At 48.4% G+C, this 18,872-nt stretch overlaps 1 protein-coding gene across 1 annotated transcript in view; it reads left to right on the top strand.

Annotated features, from left to right (window-relative positions):
- Positions 1 to 18,872, top strand: part of LOC139414894 (kinesin-like protein KIF13B) — a 65,295-nt gene that overhangs the window by 22,030 nt on the left and 24,393 nt on the right. Inside the window, exons 14-25 of the mRNA XM_071162496.1 lie at positions 3,163 to 3,273; positions 3,467 to 3,601; positions 3,693 to 3,823; positions 4,634 to 4,720; positions 4,857 to 5,044; positions 5,580 to 5,829; positions 6,033 to 6,195; positions 7,375 to 7,521; positions 10,340 to 10,489; positions 13,944 to 14,036; positions 15,875 to 16,048; positions 17,039 to 17,196. Of these exons, the coding sequence (XP_071018597.1) occupies positions 3,163 to 3,273; positions 3,467 to 3,601; positions 3,693 to 3,823; positions 4,634 to 4,720; positions 4,857 to 5,044; positions 5,580 to 5,829; positions 6,033 to 6,195; positions 7,375 to 7,521; positions 10,340 to 10,489; positions 13,944 to 14,036; positions 15,875 to 16,048; positions 17,039 to 17,196 (1,787 nt within the window). The remainder of the gene's footprint in view (positions 1 to 3,162; positions 3,274 to 3,466; positions 3,602 to 3,692; positions 3,824 to 4,633; positions 4,721 to 4,856; positions 5,045 to 5,579; positions 5,830 to 6,032; positions 6,196 to 7,374; positions 7,522 to 10,339; positions 10,490 to 13,943; positions 14,037 to 15,874; positions 16,049 to 17,038; positions 17,197 to 18,872) is intronic.

The following is an 18,872-nucleotide window of genomic DNA, read 5'->3' as shown; positions in this document are numbered from 1 at the left end:
GTTATTACCTCGTACCTCTGGACAGGGACTCAGTACTGGTACTCTGTGTATATAGACAAGTTATTACCTCGTACCTCTGGACAGGGACTCAGTACTGGTACTCTGTGTGTGTATATAGACAAGTTATTACCTCGTACCTCTGGACAGGGACTCAGTACTGGTACTCTGTGTGTGTATATAGACAAGTTATTACCTCATACCTCTGGACAGGGACTCAGTACTGGTACTCTGTGTATATAGACAAGTTATTACCTCGTACCTCTGGACAGGGACTCAGTACTGGTACTCTGTGTATATATAGACAAGTTATTACCTCGTACCCCTGGACAGGGACTCAGTACTGGTACTCTGTGTATATAGACAAGTTATTACCTCATACCTCTGGACAGGGACTCAGTACTGGTACTCTGTGTATATAGACAAGTTATTACCTCGTACCTCTGGACAGGGACTCAGTACTGGTACTCTGTGTATATATAGACAAGTTATTACCTCGTACCTCTGGACAGGGACTCAGTACTGGTACTCTGTGTATATAGACAAGTTATTACCTCATACCTCTGGACAGGGAATCAGTACTGGTACTCTGTGTGTATATAGACAAGTTATTACCTTGTACCTCTGGACAGGGACTCAGTACTGGTACTCTGTGTGTATATAGACAAGTTATTACCTCATACCTCTGGACAGGGATTCAGTACTGGTACTCTGTGTATATAGACAAGTTATTACCTCGTACCTCTGGACAGGGACTCAGTACTGGTACTCTGTGTATATAGACAAGTTATTACCTCATACCTCTGGACAGGGACTCAGTACTGGTACTCTGTGTATATAGACAAGTTATTACCTCGTACCTCTGGACAGGGACTCAGTACTGGTACTCTGTGTATATAGACAAGTTATTACCTCGTACCTCTGGACAGGGACTCAGTACTGGTACTCTGTGTATATAGACAAGTTATTACCTCGTACCTCTGGACAGGGACTCAGTACTGGTACTCTGTGTATATAGACAAGTTATTACCTCGTACCTCTGGACAGGGACTCAGTACTGGTACTCTGTGTATATAGACAAGTTATTACCTCGTACCTCTGGACAGGGACTCAGTACTGGTACTCTGTGTGTGTATATAGACAAGTTATTACCTCGTACCTCTGGACAGGGACTCAGTACTGGTACTCTGTGTATATAGACAAGTTATTACCTCGTACCTCTGGACAGGGATTCAGTACTGGTACTCTGTGTATATAGACAAGTTATTACCTCATACCTCTGGACAGGGATTCAGTACTGGTACTCTGTGTATATAGACAAGTTATTACCTCATACCTCTGGACAGGGACTCAGTACTGGTACTCTGTGTATATAGACAAGTTATTACCTCGTACCTCTGGACAGGGACTCAGTACTGGTACTCTGTGTATATATAGACAAGTTATTACCTCGTACCCCTGGACAGGGACTCAGTACTGGTACTCTGTGTATATAGACAAGTTATTACCTCATACCTCTGGACAGGGACTCAGTACTGGTACTCTGTGTATATAGACAAGTTATTACCTCGTACCTCTGGACAGGGACTCAGTACTGGTACTCTGTGTATATATAGACAAGTTATTACCTCGTACCTCTGGACAGGGACTCAGTACTGGTACTCTGTGTATATAGACAAGTTATTACCTCATACCTCTGGACAGGGAATCAGTACTGGTACTCTGTGTGTATATAGACAAGTTATTACCTCGTACCTCTGGACAGGGACTCAGTACTGGTACTCTGTGTATATATAGACAAGTTATTACCTCGTACCTCTGGACAGGGACTCAGTACTGGTACTCTGTGTATATAGACAAGTTATTACCTCATACCTCTGGACAGGGAATCAGTACTGGTACTCTGTGTGTATATAGACAAGTTATTACCTTGTACCTCTGGACAGGGACTCAGTACTGGTACTCTGTGTGTATATAGACAAGTTATTACCTCATACCTCTGGACAGGGATTCAGTACTGGTACTCTGTGTATATAGACAAGTTATTACCTCGTACCTCTGGACAGGGACTCAGTACTGGTACTCTGTGTATATAGACAAGTTATTACCTCATACCTCTGGACAGGGACTCAGTACTGGTACTCTGTGTATATAGACAAGTTATTACCTCGTACCTCTGGACAGGGACTCAGTACTGGTACTCTGTGTATATAGACAAGTTATTACCTCGTACCTCTGGACAGGGACTCAGTACTGGTACTCTGTGTATATAGACAAGTTATTACCTCGTACCTCTGGACAGGGACTCAGTACTGGTACTCTGTGTATATAGACAAGTTATTACCTCGTACCTCTGGACAGGGACTCAGTACTGGTACTCTGTGTATATAGACAAGTTATTACCTCGTACCTCTGGACAGGGACTCAGTACTGGTACTCTGTGTGTGTATATAGACAAGTTATTACCTCGTACCTCTGGACAGGGACTCAGTACTGGTACTCTGTGTATATAGACAAGTTATTACCTCGTACCTCTGGACAGGGATTCAGTACTGGTACTCTGTGTATATAGACAAGTTATTACCTCATACCTCTGGACAGGGACTCAGTACTGGTACTCTGTGTATATAGACAAGTTATTACCTCGTACCTCTGGACAGGGACTCAGTACTGGTACTCTGTGTATATATAGACAAGTTATTACCTCGTACCCCTGGACAGGGACTCAGTACTGGTACTCTGTGTATATAGACAAGTTATTACCTCATACCTCTGGACAGGGACTCAGTACTGGTACTCTGTGTATATAGACAAGTTATTACCTCATACCCCTGGACAGGGACTCAGTACTGGTACTCTGTGTATATAGACAAGTTATTACCTCGTACCTCTGGACAGGGACTCAGTACTGGTACTCTGTGTATATAGACAAGTTATTACCTCGTACCTCTGGACTGGGACTCAGTACTGGTACTCTGTGTGTGTATATAGACAAGTTATTACCTCGTACCTCTGGACAGGGACTCAGTACTGGTACTCTGTGTGTGTGTATATAGACAAGTTATTACCTCGTACCCCTGGACAGGGACTCAGTACTGGTACTCTGTGTATATAGACAAGTTATCATTAGTCATTGTGTATTTTATTATCTCTTCTCCCTGTCAGTCCATGAAGGCTCCAGATCTGAAGGACAGGCTGGAGGAATCGGAGAAGCTGATCCAGGAGATGACTGTTACCTGGGAGCAGAAACTACGCAAGACTGAGGCAGTCGCTCAGGTTGCTACACGTACAGTCCTGCTGTACTGATTAGTTTTCTGTTTTATTATGTTTCTTTCCTCACACACAGCTAGAATCTCTAGGTATCTCTCTCCAGTCATCTATCTTCTATGTTGTGCTGTAGGAGCGCCAGAAACAGTTGTAGTCTCTAGGTATCTCTCTCCAGTCATCTATCTTCTATGTTGTGCTGTAGGAGCGCCAGAAACAGTTGGAGTCTCTAGGCATCTCTCTCCAGTCGTCTGGTATCAGAGTGGTAGATGACAAGTGTTTCCTTGTCAACCTCAACGCTGACCCCGCCCTCAACGAACTGCTGGTCTACTACCTAAAGGTACAGTCAGCAACTTATCCTATTCACAGATCTTAAAGCTACAATCTGGGATTTATTATTTTTCATGGTAGTGATTGAGTCCCGTGTGTAGGAGCACACGCGTGTTGGCTCTGCTGATTCTCAGGATATCCAGCTGTGTGGTATGGCCATCCACCCTGAACATTGTGTCATCAACATCACCGCTGAGACTGGAGTGATGCTCACACCACACCGCACCGCACGGTAGGGCTACACACACACACGCACGCACTGTAACGCACGGTAGGGCTACACACACACATACACACACACATACCACACACACACACACTAACGCACGGTAGGCTACACACACTGTAACTCACGGTAGGGGTACACACACAAACACACACACACACTGTAACGCACGGTAGGGATACACAAACACACATACACACACAAACACACACACTGTAACACACGGTAGGGCTACACACACACACCACACACAAACACACACACCACACACACACACACACTGTAACGCACGGTAGGGCTACACACACACACACACACACACACACACTGTAACGCACGGTAGGGCTACACACACACCACACACACACCACACAAACACACCACACGCACTGTAACGCACGGTAGGGATACACAAACACACACACAAACACACACACTGTAACACACGGTAGGGCTACACACACACACCACACACAAACACACACACCACACACACACACACACTGTAACGCACGGTAGGGCTACACACACACATACACACACCACACACACACACACACACACCACACACACACACACTAACGCACGGTAGGCTACACACACTGTAACTCACGGTAGGGGTACACACACACACACACACACACTGTAATTCACGGTAGGGCTACACACACACACACACACCACAATGCACGGTAGGGCTACACACACACACACACACCACAATGCACGGTACAAAACCGCTAGAACTACACCGAACTGCTATAGTTAATTTCTGTTATCTCTACTGTAAATAGTCATGACTGTCTGTGTCTCCAGTACGTGTGTGAATGGCTCTTCAGTCACCAACCCAGTCCAGCTTCACCATGGAGACCGCATCCTGTGGGGAAACAACCACTTCTTCAGGTCGATGAGTTTACAGAACAGCCGTCTCTCCCTCTACTTGAGTGGCAGCTGTTATGTTGTATTGAAGCCATTCATTCACAAACACTGTTGTTTTGGTTAAAGCCACTCTTACTCTCTCTCGCTCGCTTGCTCTCAGGATCAACCTGCCCAGACACCTGGCCCATGCGGGGGTTGAGGATGAGGAGGGTGGTGTGATGAAGAGTTTCCTCAGTACTGACCAGCTGGAGGTGGACTTTGATACGGCCAGTGACGTCTCCAGCGAGGTCAGCTTCGGATACGATTTCGCCCAGACAGAGGTCATGATGAAAGGCATGGGCAACAACGGTGACAATTTTACATTTTTACATTGTAGTCATTTGGCAGACACTCTTATCCAGAGATACTTACATTGCATTCATCTAAGGTAGATACAGACATGTTCAGAATGACAAGATTATATTCAGCTCGGCAGTCTGATCTCAGATCCATTCCTATGTTTCATCACTAACCCCTCCCCCCCCGCTCCCTCCCCCCGCTCTCCCCCCGGGCCTCCCCTCCCGCTCCCCCTCTCCCTGCTCTCCCCCCGCTCCTCCCCTCCCGCTCCTCCCCTCCCGCCCCCTCCCTGCTCTCCCCCCGCTCCTCCCCTCCCGCTCTCCCCCCTCCCTGCTCTCCCCCCGCTCCTCCCCTCCCTCCCCCCGCTCTCCCCCCGGGCCTCCCCTCCCGCTCCTCCGCTCCCCCCCTCCCTGCTCTCCCCCCGCTCCTCCCCTCCCGCTCCTCCCCTCCCGCCCCCTCCCTCCTCTCCCCCCGCTCCTCTCCCCCCTCCCGCTCCTCCCCTCCCGCTCTCCCCCCGCTCCTCCCCTCCCGCTCCCCCCCCTCCCAGACCCCATGCAGTCTGTCCTCCAGACGTTGGAGCGACAGCACGAGGAGGAGAAGAAGACGGCTCTGGAGCGACAGAGACAGATGTACGAGCAGAAGCTGCAGCAGCTCAGGAAGCGGCTCCCTCCTGCAGAGAAACACGCCCTGCTGCAGAGCCCTGGGCCTGCAGACCTGGAGCCAGCCTGTCCCTCAGCAGCATCGCTCGCATCATCACCCTGCGCCCAGACACGCATGCGCCGCTGGAGCGAGGACAGGTGAGGGGTCAAGGGTTAAACGGCCACGAAACAAGTTACTTTGACACAACTCCTCGTACATACTGAATCAGCAGGAAGCGTCTAGATCATCACATAGTAACTGACAAGGCTGGTTCAAAATCTCTGCGTGGTGTAGAGAGGCAGTGATGACCCGCTGGTCCAATAACCGTCCCTAACCCTCTGTCTCGCTCTCCGTGCTGTAGAGAGGCCATGATGACGCGTAGCCTGCGAAGGCTGAGACAACAGATCGTCAGAGCTAACCTGCTGGTGCAGGAGGCTGGCTTCATAGCTGAGGAACTCAACAAGAGGACGGAGTACCTGGTCACACTGCAAATACCTGCTGCTAACCTCAATGCCAACAGAAAGGTTGGGTGTTGTGTGTGTGTAAGAGGGGGGAAAGTTGTGTGTTTGACTGACTGCGCAGTAACTACCATGATAACACTATCAGCTTTACAGTACACAGTCAGGCAAGTACTGACAAAATTGCTGTGTGTCTCTTCATTGCTGGTGTTGCAGTGGGTTGTGTGTCTCTCAATCTTTCTCTCTCTCTGCCTCCCTCCCTCTCAGTCCACCTATATCAATGGTTCATTTTCTTCACCTCATGCTTTTAAACTGTGGAATACCACAGGGCAGCTGCCTTGGGCCACTTTTTTACTTAATAACTATTTATGGACAAGTTACTTTGATACAACTCCTCATACATACTGAATCAGCAGGAAGCATCTCGATCATCACATAGTAACTGACAGGTTGGTTCAAATCTCTGCATGGTGTAGAGAGGCAGTGATGACCTGCTGATCCAATAACCAATATATATATATATATATATATCTCAACGACCTTCCTTATGCCTTATCTGAAACTCAAACTACTATATTTGCAGATATTACAATTTATGCATCAAGACAATCGGTTCAACAGGTACAGTAAGCTCTACAAGTAGAACTGGGAAATAGTAAAAATCCTATTTTAAAAAAAGAACAAAGCACCTAGGATTGTTTTTAAGGTGGAGATATGGTTCTTCTGTTGTAGTCTGCTCTTGGTTGGTCATCAATCAACAAGATCATTGAAAAAAAAAAAAAACATTTTGAAAATGGCCAAACTGTATTCACAGCAGTATTCAGTTGGTAAGAGACAGACGTTCAGTAAAGAAGGAACAGATTGTCCCCCATCTATGTGTTATAAAGACAGAAAAGAGAAATAGGCAAAATAACATGTCAATTTTAGAGCAGTAAAGAAATGTAATAATATATCTGAGCAAACCAGACACCTTTCAATTATATAAATTCAATTAATACTTTTAAAACCATTTTAGTATAATACATAGGACCGTTGTGCTGGACTATGGTAGATGAAGGAATCAATCTGTATTTATAGACTGTTAGGGTATTTATCTGGTCGCTATGTTAGTGTATTATGTCTGTAACAGTGTGTTATATGTGAAAATGTGATCCTATTATAAATTTGTATTTTAATGTTTAAGGACTCTTGGAAGATTAGTTGAAATGAGGACTAAAAAGAGATCCTAATAAAATCTCTCTCCAGCGTGATGCTGTGCTGAGTGAGCCTGCGGTGCAGGTGAGGCGTAAGGGGAAAGGGAAACAGATCTGGGCTCTGGAGAAGATGGAGAACAGACTGGTGGACATGAGAGAACTGTACCAGGAGTGGAAGGACTATGACGAAGACAACCCTGTGAGTTTACAACCCGTGTGTGTGAAGTTGAAGCTGAGTGATGTGGTTAACTACTTCTAAGACACGAGACTGTAGATTGTCTCAAAGTTTGCCCCTTCCCTCCTGTTCTTCATTGTTCTGATCTAAAATAACTAACCAAAGTTAACATACTGTATACTACATACATAATGAGTGGCCAAAAGAATGACACAAATATTAATTTCCACAAGTTTGCTGCTTCAGTGTCTGTAGATATTTTTGTCAGATGTTACTATGGAATACTGAAGTATAATTACAAGCATTTCATAAGTGTCAAAGGCTTTTATTGACAATAACATGGGGTTGATGCAAAGAGTCAATATTTGCAGTGTTGACCCTTCTTTTTCAAGACCTCTGCAATCTGCCCTGGCATGCTGTCATTTAACTTCTGGGCCACATCCTGACTGATGGCAGCTCATTCTTGCATAATAAATGCTTTGAGTTTGTCAGAATTTGTGGGTTTTTGTTTGTCCACCCGCCTCTTGAGGATTGACCACAAGTTCTCAATGGGATTAAGGTCTGGGGAGTTTCCTGGCCACAGACCCAAATTATCGATGTTTTGATCCCTGAGCCACTTAGTTATCACTTTTGCCTTATGGCAAGGTGCTCCATCATGCTGGAAAAGGCATTGTTCGTCACCAAACTGTTCCTGGATGGTTGGGAGAAGTTGGTCTCAGAGGATGTGTTGGTACCATTCATTATTGATGGCTATGTTCTTAGGCAAAATTGTGAGTGAGCCCACTCCCTTGGCTGAGAAGCAACCCCACACATGAATGGTCTCTGGATGCTTTACTGTTGGCATGACACAGGACTGATGGTAGCACTCACCTTGTCTTCTCCGGACAAGCTTTTTTCTGGATGCCCCAAACAATCGGAAAGGGGATTCATCAGAGAAAATGACTTTACCCCAGTCCTCAGCAGTCCAATCCATGTACCTTTTGCAGAATATCAGTCTGTCCGTGATTTTTTTCCTGGAGAGAAGTGGCTTCTTTGCTGCCCTTCTTGACACCAAGCCATCCTCGAAAAGTCTTCGCCTCAGTGTGCATGCAGATGCACTCACACCTGCCTGCTACCATTCCTGAGCAAGCTCTGTACTGGTGGTGCCCCGATGCCGCAGCTGAATCAAATTTAGGTGACGGTCCTGGCACTTGCTGGACATTCTTAGCTGCCCTGAAGCCTTCTTCACAACAATTGAACTGCTCTCCTTGAAGTTCTTGATGATCTGATAAATGGTTGATTTAGGTGCAATCTTACTGGCAGCAATATCCTTGCCTGTGAAGCCCTTTTTGTGCAAAGCAATGATGACGGCACGTGTTTCCTTGCAGGTAACCATGGTTGATAGAGGAAGAACAATGATTCAGAAGCGCCACCCTCCTTTTGAAGCTTCCAGTCTGTTATTCGAACTCAATCAGCATGACAGAGTGATCTCCAGCCTTGTCCTTGTCAACTCACACCTGTGTTAACGAGAGAATCACTGACATGTCAGCTGGTCTTTTTGTGGCAGGGCTGAAATGCAGTGGAAATGTTTTTGGGGGATTCAGTTCATTCGCATGGCAAAGAGGGACTTTGCAATTAATTGCAATTCATCTGATCACTCTTCATAACATTCTGGAGTATATGCAAATTGCCATCATACAAACTGAGGCAGCAGACTTTGAAAATTAATATTTGTGTCATTCTCAAAACATTTGGCCACGACTGTGTGTACTATTAGTTCATTTTAGTTTACTGTAAACTTTTATCCTTTCAGTTAAGTTTACTAGCTCTTTGCCTACCAGAAGTTGACGCCGTTGCTATGCAACCTCTTGCTAGCTAGTTAGCATAACAATTTACAAGTTAGACCATTTAAGACTTCTTCGGGTGTGTTCTTAAATTCTGGAGTGCCAGAGTGCTCTCTGAGCTCACACTGGATGCTCGGGCCGAGGAGTAGGGTTGATTTTGGTTCTGACCTTACAACGGCAGTCAAGCACCTAGGCTAACGCTGGCTGGCTTGCTAGCTACTTCCAGACACCAATGAGACGACTCTGCCCATTTTACTCTCCGTAGCAGAGCTGGTTAGGCTGTTTTCATGTTATCTAGAGCGTTGGTGACTGTACCTGTGCTGCTGGCAACTATTTAATTATGCTTTTTTTCTGCCATTTTCTTCACATCTGAAAATGTGAAGCCATGCCCATTTCCTGAAGAATTGCATTATGGGCCCCAAAGTACGGATATAGTGTTCTCTAAGTTTCTACTTTGGCGAATTTAGAATGACATCTGGGAACATTTTGGCATACTAACTATGACCATTAAGCATACTATATACTCAATTCACATCACAAATAGTACGGTTCGTGTGAGTATTCGAACACAGCTCAGGTGTAAGGCCAACGTAATGACCAACTTTCACCATATTGTTTTCACTGGTCAAGTCTTTTCCAATCATTTCAGATGAAGGAGAGCGTTTAAAAAAAATAAAAAATAAAAGTGGATAGTGCCCTAGTCTACTGCCTCACCCTGTCTCCCTCTTCCCCTGTCTCTCCCTTCCGGTCTCCCTCTCCCCCTGTCTCTCCCTTCCGGTCTCCCTCTCCCCCTGTCTCTCCCTTCCGGTCTCCCTCTCCCCCTGTCTCTCCCTTCCGGTCTCCCTCTCCCCCTGTCTCTCCCCCTGTCTCTCCCTTCCGGTCTCCCTCTCCCCCTGTCTCTCCCTTCCGGTCTCCCTCTCCCCCTGTCTCTCCCTTCCGGTCTCCCTCTCACCCTGTCTCTCCCACCCTGTCTCTCTCTCCCACCCTGTCTCTCTCTCCTCCTCTCTCCCCCTGTCTAGGTGATGCGTTCTTACTTCAAGCGTGCCGACCCGTTCTTCGACGAGCAGGAGAACCACAGTCTGATAGGAGTGGCCAACGTGTTTCTGGCCTGTCTCTTCTACGACGTCAAGCTGCAGTACGCTGTACCCATCATCAACCAGAAGGGAGAGGTGTGTGTGTGTGTTCATCTCATTAAGCTGCAGTATGCTGTACCTATCATCAACCAGAAGGGAGAGGCGTGTGTGTGTGTGTTCATGTGTGTGTGTGTTCATTCAGAGCTCAGTGGCTGTACAGTAACATGCTATAGATGAAGTCAGAGCTCAGTGGCTGTACAGTAACATGCTATAGATGAGGTCAGAGCTCAGTGGCTGTACAGTAACATGCTATAGATGAGGTCAGAGCTCAGTGGCTGTACAGTAACATGCTATAGATGAGGTCAGAGCTCAGTGTCTGTACAGTAACATGCTATAGATGAGGTCAGAGCTCAGTGTCTGTACAGTAACATGCTATAGATGAGGTCAGAGCTCAGTGTCTGTACAGTAACATGCTATAGGTGACGTCAGAGCTCCGCCTCTGCTCTTCTGTCTGGGTTTTGATTGACAGTCATTCTGATCTTCTGCACCTCGCTCGACATAAAGTTGCCCCGATCCCTCCCACTGATTGGCCAACTTTAGAAATGTTGTCTGAGTGAGGGAAATGTTTTGTTGTGTGAGTGAGGGAAAATGTTTTGTTGTGTGAGTGAGGGAAAATGTTTTGTTGTGTGATTGAGGGAAAATGTTGTAAATTTAAGGGGAGTCTATTTAAAAAATATATATAATCCTGTTGAGGATTATTATAAATACAGCTCTGATGTCATACAAACCAAACACCTGTGAGTCCAAATGTGCATTTTACATTTCCAAATAATAAATCTCATGTCATATACAGTGTCAACGTTTATAAATCACTATGTTCGCTGTGCATGGTGACACGGCGTCATACTCTGGGTTGTTCTGAACACAATGAGCCTGTTTTGTCGTGTCACACACACCTGAATCCTCTCAGGACTCCTTTCTAAGGGCACCAATGGGATGATCTGTTTCCCTGAATTACACATGAAAGCCTAACGCTGTAATATGTTTTATATAACTTAGCTAGTCATGTTGGCCATAGAATAAGCTTTCAAATGATGCCCACCTGACCCTGATTGGTGATTTATAAATGGTCTGTTTTAGGGTTGCCTAAACGACAGTTGTGGGGAGGCTGGGTTGTGTCCCAAACAAAACAACTACAAGTGTCCTTTCTCTAGTTCCTCGACGACTCAGCGGGGAGAGGCTCAAATAAAACAACTACAAGTGTCCTTTCTCTAGTTCCTCGACGACTCAGCGAGGAGAGGCTAAAAAAAAACAACTACAAGTGTCCTTTCTCTAGTTCCTCGACGACTCAGCGAGGAGAGGCTAAAAAAAACAACTACAAGTGTCCTTTCTCTAGTTCCTCGACGACTCAGCGAGGAGAGGCTCAAATAAAACAACTACAAGTGACCTTTCTCTAGTTCCTCGACGACTCAGCGAGGAGAGGCTCAAATAAAACAACTACAAGTGACCTTTCTCTAGTTCCTCGACGACTCAGCGAGGAGAGCTCAAATAAAACAACTACAAGTGTCCTTTCTCTAGTTCCTCGACGACTCAGCGAGGAGAGCTCAAATAAAACAACTACAAGTGTCCTTTCTCTAGTTCCTCGACGACTCAGCGAGGAGAGGCTCAAATAAAACAACTACAAGTGTCCTTTCTCTAGTTCCTCGACGACTCAGCGAGGAGAGCTCAAAAAAAAGCAACTTATGGATGAAGACTCTTCTTTGAGTCATAAAAGTGCATTGAAATGACTTAGGAACTGTGTACACTGGAGAGATGTGTGGGGCCACTTGGAGACACCAGTTCGTCCTCTCACTGAAACCCTGTGGGGCCACCAGTTAGTCCTCTCACTGAAACCCTGTGGGGCAACCAGTTAGTCTTCTCACTGAAACCCTGTGAGGCAACCAGTTAGTCCTCTCACTGAAACCCTGTGGGGCAACCAGTTAGTCCTCTCACTGAAACCCTGTGGGGCCACCAGTTAGTCCTCTCACTGAAACCCTGTGGGGCAACCAGTTAGTCTTCTCACTGAAACCCTGTGAGGCAACCAGTTAGTCCTCTCACTGAAACCCTGTGGGGCAACCAGTTAGTCCTCTCACTGAAACCCTGTGGGGCAACCAGTTAGTCCTCTCACTGAAACCCTGTGGGGCAACCAGTTAGTCCTCTCACTGAAACCCTGTGGGGCCACCAGTTAGTCCTCTCACTGAAACCCTGTGGGGCAACCAGTTAGTCCTCTCACTGAAACCCTGTGGGGCAACCAGGTAGTCCTCTCACTGAAACCGTGTGGGGCAACCAGTTAGTCCTCTCACTGAAACCCTGTGGGGCAACCAGTTAGTCCTCTCACTGAAACCCTGTGGGGCAACCAGTTAGTCCTCTCACTGAAACCCTGTGGGGCCACCAGTTAGTCCTCTCACTGAAACCCTGTGGGGCAACCAGTTAGTCCTCTCACTGAAACCCTGTGGGGCAACCAGGTAGTCCTCTCACTGAAACCGTGTGGGGCAACCAGTTAGTCCTCTCACTGAAACCCTGTGAGGCAACCAGTTAGTCCTCTCACTGAAACCCTGTGGGGCCACCAGTTAGTCCTCTCACTGAAACCCTGTGGGGCAACCAGTTAGTCCCCTCACTGAAACCCTGTGGGGCAACCAGTTAGTCCTCTCACTGAAACCCTGTGGGGCAACCAGTTAGTCCTCTCACTGAAACCCTGTGGGGCAACCAGTTAGTCCTCTCACTGAAACCCTGTGGGGCAACCAGTTAGTCCTCTCACTGAAACCCTGTGGGGCAACCAGTTAGTCCTCTCACTGAAACCCTGTGGGGCAACCAGTTAGTCCTCTCACTGAAACCCTGTGGGGCCACCAGTTAGTCCTCTCACTGAAACCCTGTGGGGCCACCAGTTAGTCCTCTCACTGAAACCCTGTGGGGCAACCAGGTAGTCCTCTCACTGAAACCGTGTGGGGCAACCAGTTAGTCCTCTCACTGAAACCCTGTGAGGCAACCAGTTAGTCCTCTCACTGAAACCCTGTGGGGCCACCAGTTAGTCCTCTCACTGAAACCCTGTGGGGCAACCAGTTCGTCCTCTCACTGAAACCCTGTGGGGCAACCAGTTAGTCCTCTCACTGAAACCCTGTGGGGCAACCAGTTAGTCCTCTCACTGAAACTGTCTCACTGTCTTACGTTGCACCTACTCCACATTATCCCAGGAATATTCTCGTCATGTTTCTGAATGTATCCAGAGTGTTTTCACTGTGGTGAAACAACTGTGGGGAAACGTACAGTAAAAATGCACGTAAAATCAACAGTGTAAAAAGTTTGGATTCAGTCTTGTCAGGTGAACTATTGTGTCCTCGCCTTTTTTAGTCTAATAATTTCCCCGTGATCTCCAAAATGTTTCCCTTTTCAATTGCTACCATGGTTTATGTATTTTCAGATTTTTTTTATTTTAAGCAACTTTTTCAATATATAGGCCAATATCCCAGCAGTGTAAAGGGTTAATGAGAGAGTGTGTCTTTCTCTCTGTTAGGTGGCAGGGCGTCTCCATGTAGAGGTGTGGCGGGGAAGCGAGGGGCTAGAGGAGACCACTGCAGATGGAGAGACTCACAAAATGGAGTGTGTGGTAAGAGATTTTCAACAGAGACACTGAAACCTCCGGTCCTGGAGCACGTTCTGAGAAAAAAAATGAATCAAATTCAATTTGTCACATGCGGCCGAATACAACAGGTGTAGGTAGACCTCACAGTGAAATGCTGAATTCAACAGGTGTAGTAGACCTCACAGTGAAATGCTGAATTCAACAGGTGTAGTAGACCTTACAGTGAAATGCTGAGTACAACAGGTGTAGTAGACCTTACAGTGAAATGCTGAATACAACAGGTGTAGTAGACCTCACAGTGAAATGCTGAATACAACAGGTGTAGTAGACCTTACAGTGAAATGCTGAATACAACAGGTGTAGTAGACCTCACAGTGAAATGCTGAATACAACAGGTGTAGTAGACCTTACAGTGAAATGCTGAATACAACAGGTGTAGTAGACCTCACAGTGAAATGCTGAATACAACAGGTGTAGTAGACCTTACAGTGAAATGCTGAATACAACAGGTGTAGTAGACCTTACAGTGAAATGTTTTACTTACAAGCCCTTAACCAACGATGCAGTTTTTAGAAAAAACATTACAAAATAAATGTAAAATGTAAGAGGTAAGAATAACAAATAATTAAAGAGTAGCAGTAAATAACAATATCTTGGCTATATATAGGGGGTACCGGTACAGAGTCAATGTGGAGGCTATATACAGGGGTACCGGTACAGAGTCAATGTGGAGGCTATATACAGGGGGCACCGGTACAGAGTCAATGTGGAGGCTATATACAGGGTGTTACGGTACAGAGTCAATGTGGAGGCTATATACAGAGTATTACGGTACAGAGTCAATGTGGAGGCTATATACAGGGGGTACCGGTACAGAGTCAATGTGGAGGCTATATACAGGGTGTTACGGTACAGAGTCAATGTGGAGGCTATATACAGGGTGTACCGGTACAGAGTCAATGTGGAGGCTATATACAGGGGGTACCGGTACAGAGTCAATGTGGAGGCTATATACAGGGTGTTACGGTACACAGTCAATGTGGAGGCTATATACAGGGTGTTACGGTACAGAGTCAATGTGGAGACTATATACAGGGGGTACCGGTACAGAGTCAATGTGGAGGCTATATACAGGGGGTACTGGTACAGAGTCAATATGGAGGCTATATACAGGGGGTACCGGTACAGAGTCAATGTGGAGACTATATACAGGGGGTACCGGTACAGAGTCAATGTGGAGGCTATATACAGGGGGTACTGGTACAGAGTCAATGTGGAGGCTATATACAGGGGGTACCGGTACAGAGTCAATGTGCGGGGGCACTGGTTAGTCGAGGTCATTGAGGTAATATGTACATGTAGGTAGAGTTATTCAAGTGACTATGCATTGATAATAACAGAGAGTAGCAGCAGTGTAAAAGGGGGGGTGGGGGGGGCAATGCAAATAGTCCGGGTGGCCATTTGATTAGATGATCAGGAGTCTTATGGCTTGGGGGGTAAAAACTGTTGAAGCCTTTTTGTCCTAGACTTGGCGCTCCGGTACCGCTTGCCGTGCGATAGCAGAGAGAACAGTCTATATGACTGGACTGGCTACTGTTTGACTTCCATTTAGGCATCGCTGCTCTGTCCTCTGCAAACAGTCCAAAATCAATACCTAACCAAATTTTTACACCCAATGAATCGTTGGATGCTAATGGTTCGATTTAAAATAGACAGTAATATGTTAGTGTTTTCTAATGTTTGTCTTGTCCTTTTTAAGCGTTGTTTGTTGAATTGATCATTCACAATCTATAGCCACTTCACTGTGTTATGAAATGTGTCCATGTAGTCGCTGAGTGTCTCCTCCTCTCCTCTCTGTCCAGGTGAGGATCCTGCAGGCTACAGGTCTTCCCCGTCACCTGGGTAACTTTGTGTTCTGCCAGTACCACTTCTGGGGGCAGGACGAGCCTGTGTTCATCGCCCCGGAGATGGAGCCCTCACCTCCATCAGCCATCAGCAAAGAGCCCCTCTGCACCGTGCTGTTTGACAGTAGCAAGGTGGGACTGTGGCTCGGTCACATAGAGACAGGCATAGAAACCTTGAATAGCCGTAGAGGACAGCAGAGGAGTCTCTCTCTACATATTGTATAGAAAAGCCTAAACTTCTGCATGTGTCCTGTGCTATAATGTGTTGGTCGTATTAGATTTGATTAAACAGACGTTTTCTAACTGAAAGCTGGGTATACAGCTGAGAGGAGCAACGTGGGACAATGGCCTGTCACCACGGAACACGGAGGCCGTGGCCTGTCACCACGGAACACCTCCGTGGTGACAGGCCGCGGCCTCCGTGTTCCGTGGTGACAGGCCGCGGCCTCCGTGTTCCGTGGTGACAGGCCGCGGCCTCCGTGTTCCGTGGTGACAGGCCACGGCCTCCGTGTTCCGTGGTGACAGGCCGTGTTCCGTGGTGACAGGCCATGTTCCGTGGTGACAGGCCGCGGCCTCCGTGGTGACAGGCCGCGGCCTCCGTGGTGACAGGCCGCGGCCTCCGTGGTGACAGGCCGCGGCCTGTCACCACGGAGGCCGTCTCCTGGGGAACACGGAGGCCGTCTCCTGGGGAACACGGAGGCCGTCTCCTGGGGAACACGGAGGCCGTCTCCTGGGGAACACGGAGGCCGTCTCCTGGGGAACAGAATTAGTAATAATGAAGTCAGGTAGGACAGAGGAGAAGTCTATCCACATACAGATACTAATCCCTCCAGACATTTTGTATGGCTCTTGTTCTGTGTACAACCAGACTTGCGAGGACAGACACACCAACTCAAAACCAGGAAACTTGCTGCTTGTTCTGTATTCTCCCTGATTCTGGGAATTCTTCAACCATGATTTTTTTGGAAAAGCCAAAACATTTTGGGAGCGTTTCCAGAGCAAAGCGGCATATGTGGATCAGGAGCTGTGGTGGATCTCATAATCTGACAGAATTTGAATGATTGTGTGTCCAGTGTTTGTCTCATGTGCCTTTTTGTGTGCTCTGTGTTTGTTTCTTCCCAGGAGATGGAGGTGTGTGTGTCCGAGGAGTTTGTGGAGTTTGTGGCGGAGGGGGCAGTGGCCATCGAGGTATTCGGACATAAGCAGGTCAACCACCGCAGAAACCTGGCTCTCTGGGATCTGGGAGTCATTCAGGCCAAGACACGAACCCTCAGAGAGAGGTAGGTTGGCTGGCTGGCTGGCTGGCTGGGGGAAGAGGGGTAAGGCTGGCTGGCTGGCTGGCTGGCTGGCTGGCTGGGGGAAGAGGGGTAAGGCTGGCTGGCTGACTGGCTGGGGGAAGATGGGTAAGGCTGGCTGGCTGGCTGGCTGGCTGGGGGAAGAGGGGTAAGGCTGGCTGGCTGGCTGGGGGAAGAGGGGTAAGGCTGGCTGGCTGGCTGGCTGGCTGGGGGAAGAGGGGTAAGGCTGGCTGGCTGGCTGGCTGGCTGGGGGAAGAGGGGTAGGCTGGCTGGCTGGCTGGGGGAAGAGGGGTAGGCTGGCTGGCTGGCTGGCTGGGGGAAGAGGGGTAGGCTGGCTGGCTGGCTGGCTGGGGGAAGAGGGGTAGGCTGGCTGGCTGGCTGGCTGGGGGAAGAGGGGTAGGCTGGCTGGCTGGCTGGCTGGGGGAAGAGGGGTAGGCTGGCTGGCTGGCTGGCTGGCTGGGGGAAGAGGGGTTAGGCTGGCTGGCTGGCTGGCTGGCTGGGGGAAGAGGGGTAAGGCTGGCTGGCTGGCTGGGGGAAGAGGGGTAAGGCTGGCTGGCTGGCTGGGGGAAGAGGGGTAAGGCTGGCTGGCTGGGGGAAGAGGGGTAAGGCTGGCTGGCTGGCTGGGGGAAGAGGGGTAAGGCTGGCTGGCTGGCTGGCTGGCTGAGGGAAGAGGGGTAGGCTGGCTGGCTGGCTGGCTGGGGGAAGAGGGGTAGGCTGGCTGGCTGGCTGGGGGAAGAGGGGTATGCCGATAGGGGTAAACTGGTAGGGGGTAGCGGGGTCGGCTGTTGGGGATAGAGCGTTCGGCTGGTAGAGGAGTTGGGGGGGTTGGGGTGGAGGGTTTAGGTAGAGGGGTATGCTGATAGGGGCAAACTGGTAGGAGTAGCGGGGTCGCCTGTTGGGGATAGAGGGGTCGGCTCGTAGAGGGGTCGGCTGGTAGGCTTGGAGGGTTTAGGTAGAGGGGTATGCTGGTTGGGGTAAACTGGTAGGGGTGGCAGGGTAGGCTGGTAGGGATAGAGGGGTTGGCTGGTAGAGGGGTGGGGCTAGAAGGGTAGAGGGGTGGGGCTAGAAGGGTGGAGGGGTGGGGCTTGGAGGGTGGAGGGGTGGGTCTAGGAGGGTGGAGGGGTGGGGCTAGGAGGGTAGAGGGGTGGGGCAAGGACTGGAGCTGTGGGTTGGTGTATAACCAGGTGGAGGTGTGGTTTGGTATATAACCAGGTGGAGCTGTGGGTTGGTGTATAACCAGGTGGAGGTGTGGGTTGGTATATAACCAGGTGGAGCTGTGGGTTGGTATATAACCAGGTGGAGCTGTGGGTTGGTATATAACCAGGTGGAGCTGTGGGTTGGTATATAACCAGGTGGAGCTGTGGGTTGGTATATAACCAGGCGGAGCTGTGGGTTGGTATATAACCAGGTGGAGCTGTGGGTTGGTATATAACCAGGTGGCTGGAGCTGTGGGTTGGTATATAACCAGGTAGCTGGATCTGTGGGTTGGTTTATAACCAGGTGGAGCTGTGGGTTGGTATATAACCAGGTGGAGCTGTGGGTTGGTATATAACCAGGTGGAGCTGTGGGTTGGTATATAACCAGGTGGAGCTGTGGGTTGGTATATAACCAGGTGGAGCTGTGGGTTGGTATATAACCAGGTGGCTGGAGCTGTGGGTTGG

The sequence above is a fragment of the Oncorhynchus clarkii genome, chromosome 8, assembly GCF_045791955.1.
Source record: "Oncorhynchus clarkii lewisi isolate Uvic-CL-2024 chromosome 8, UVic_Ocla_1.0, whole genome shotgun sequence".
NCBI lineage: Eukaryota > Metazoa > Chordata > Actinopteri > Salmoniformes > Salmonidae > Oncorhynchus > Oncorhynchus clarkii.
The sequence above is the reverse complement of the archived record's forward strand: the minus strand, read 5'-3'. Positions and strand labels throughout refer to the sequence as shown.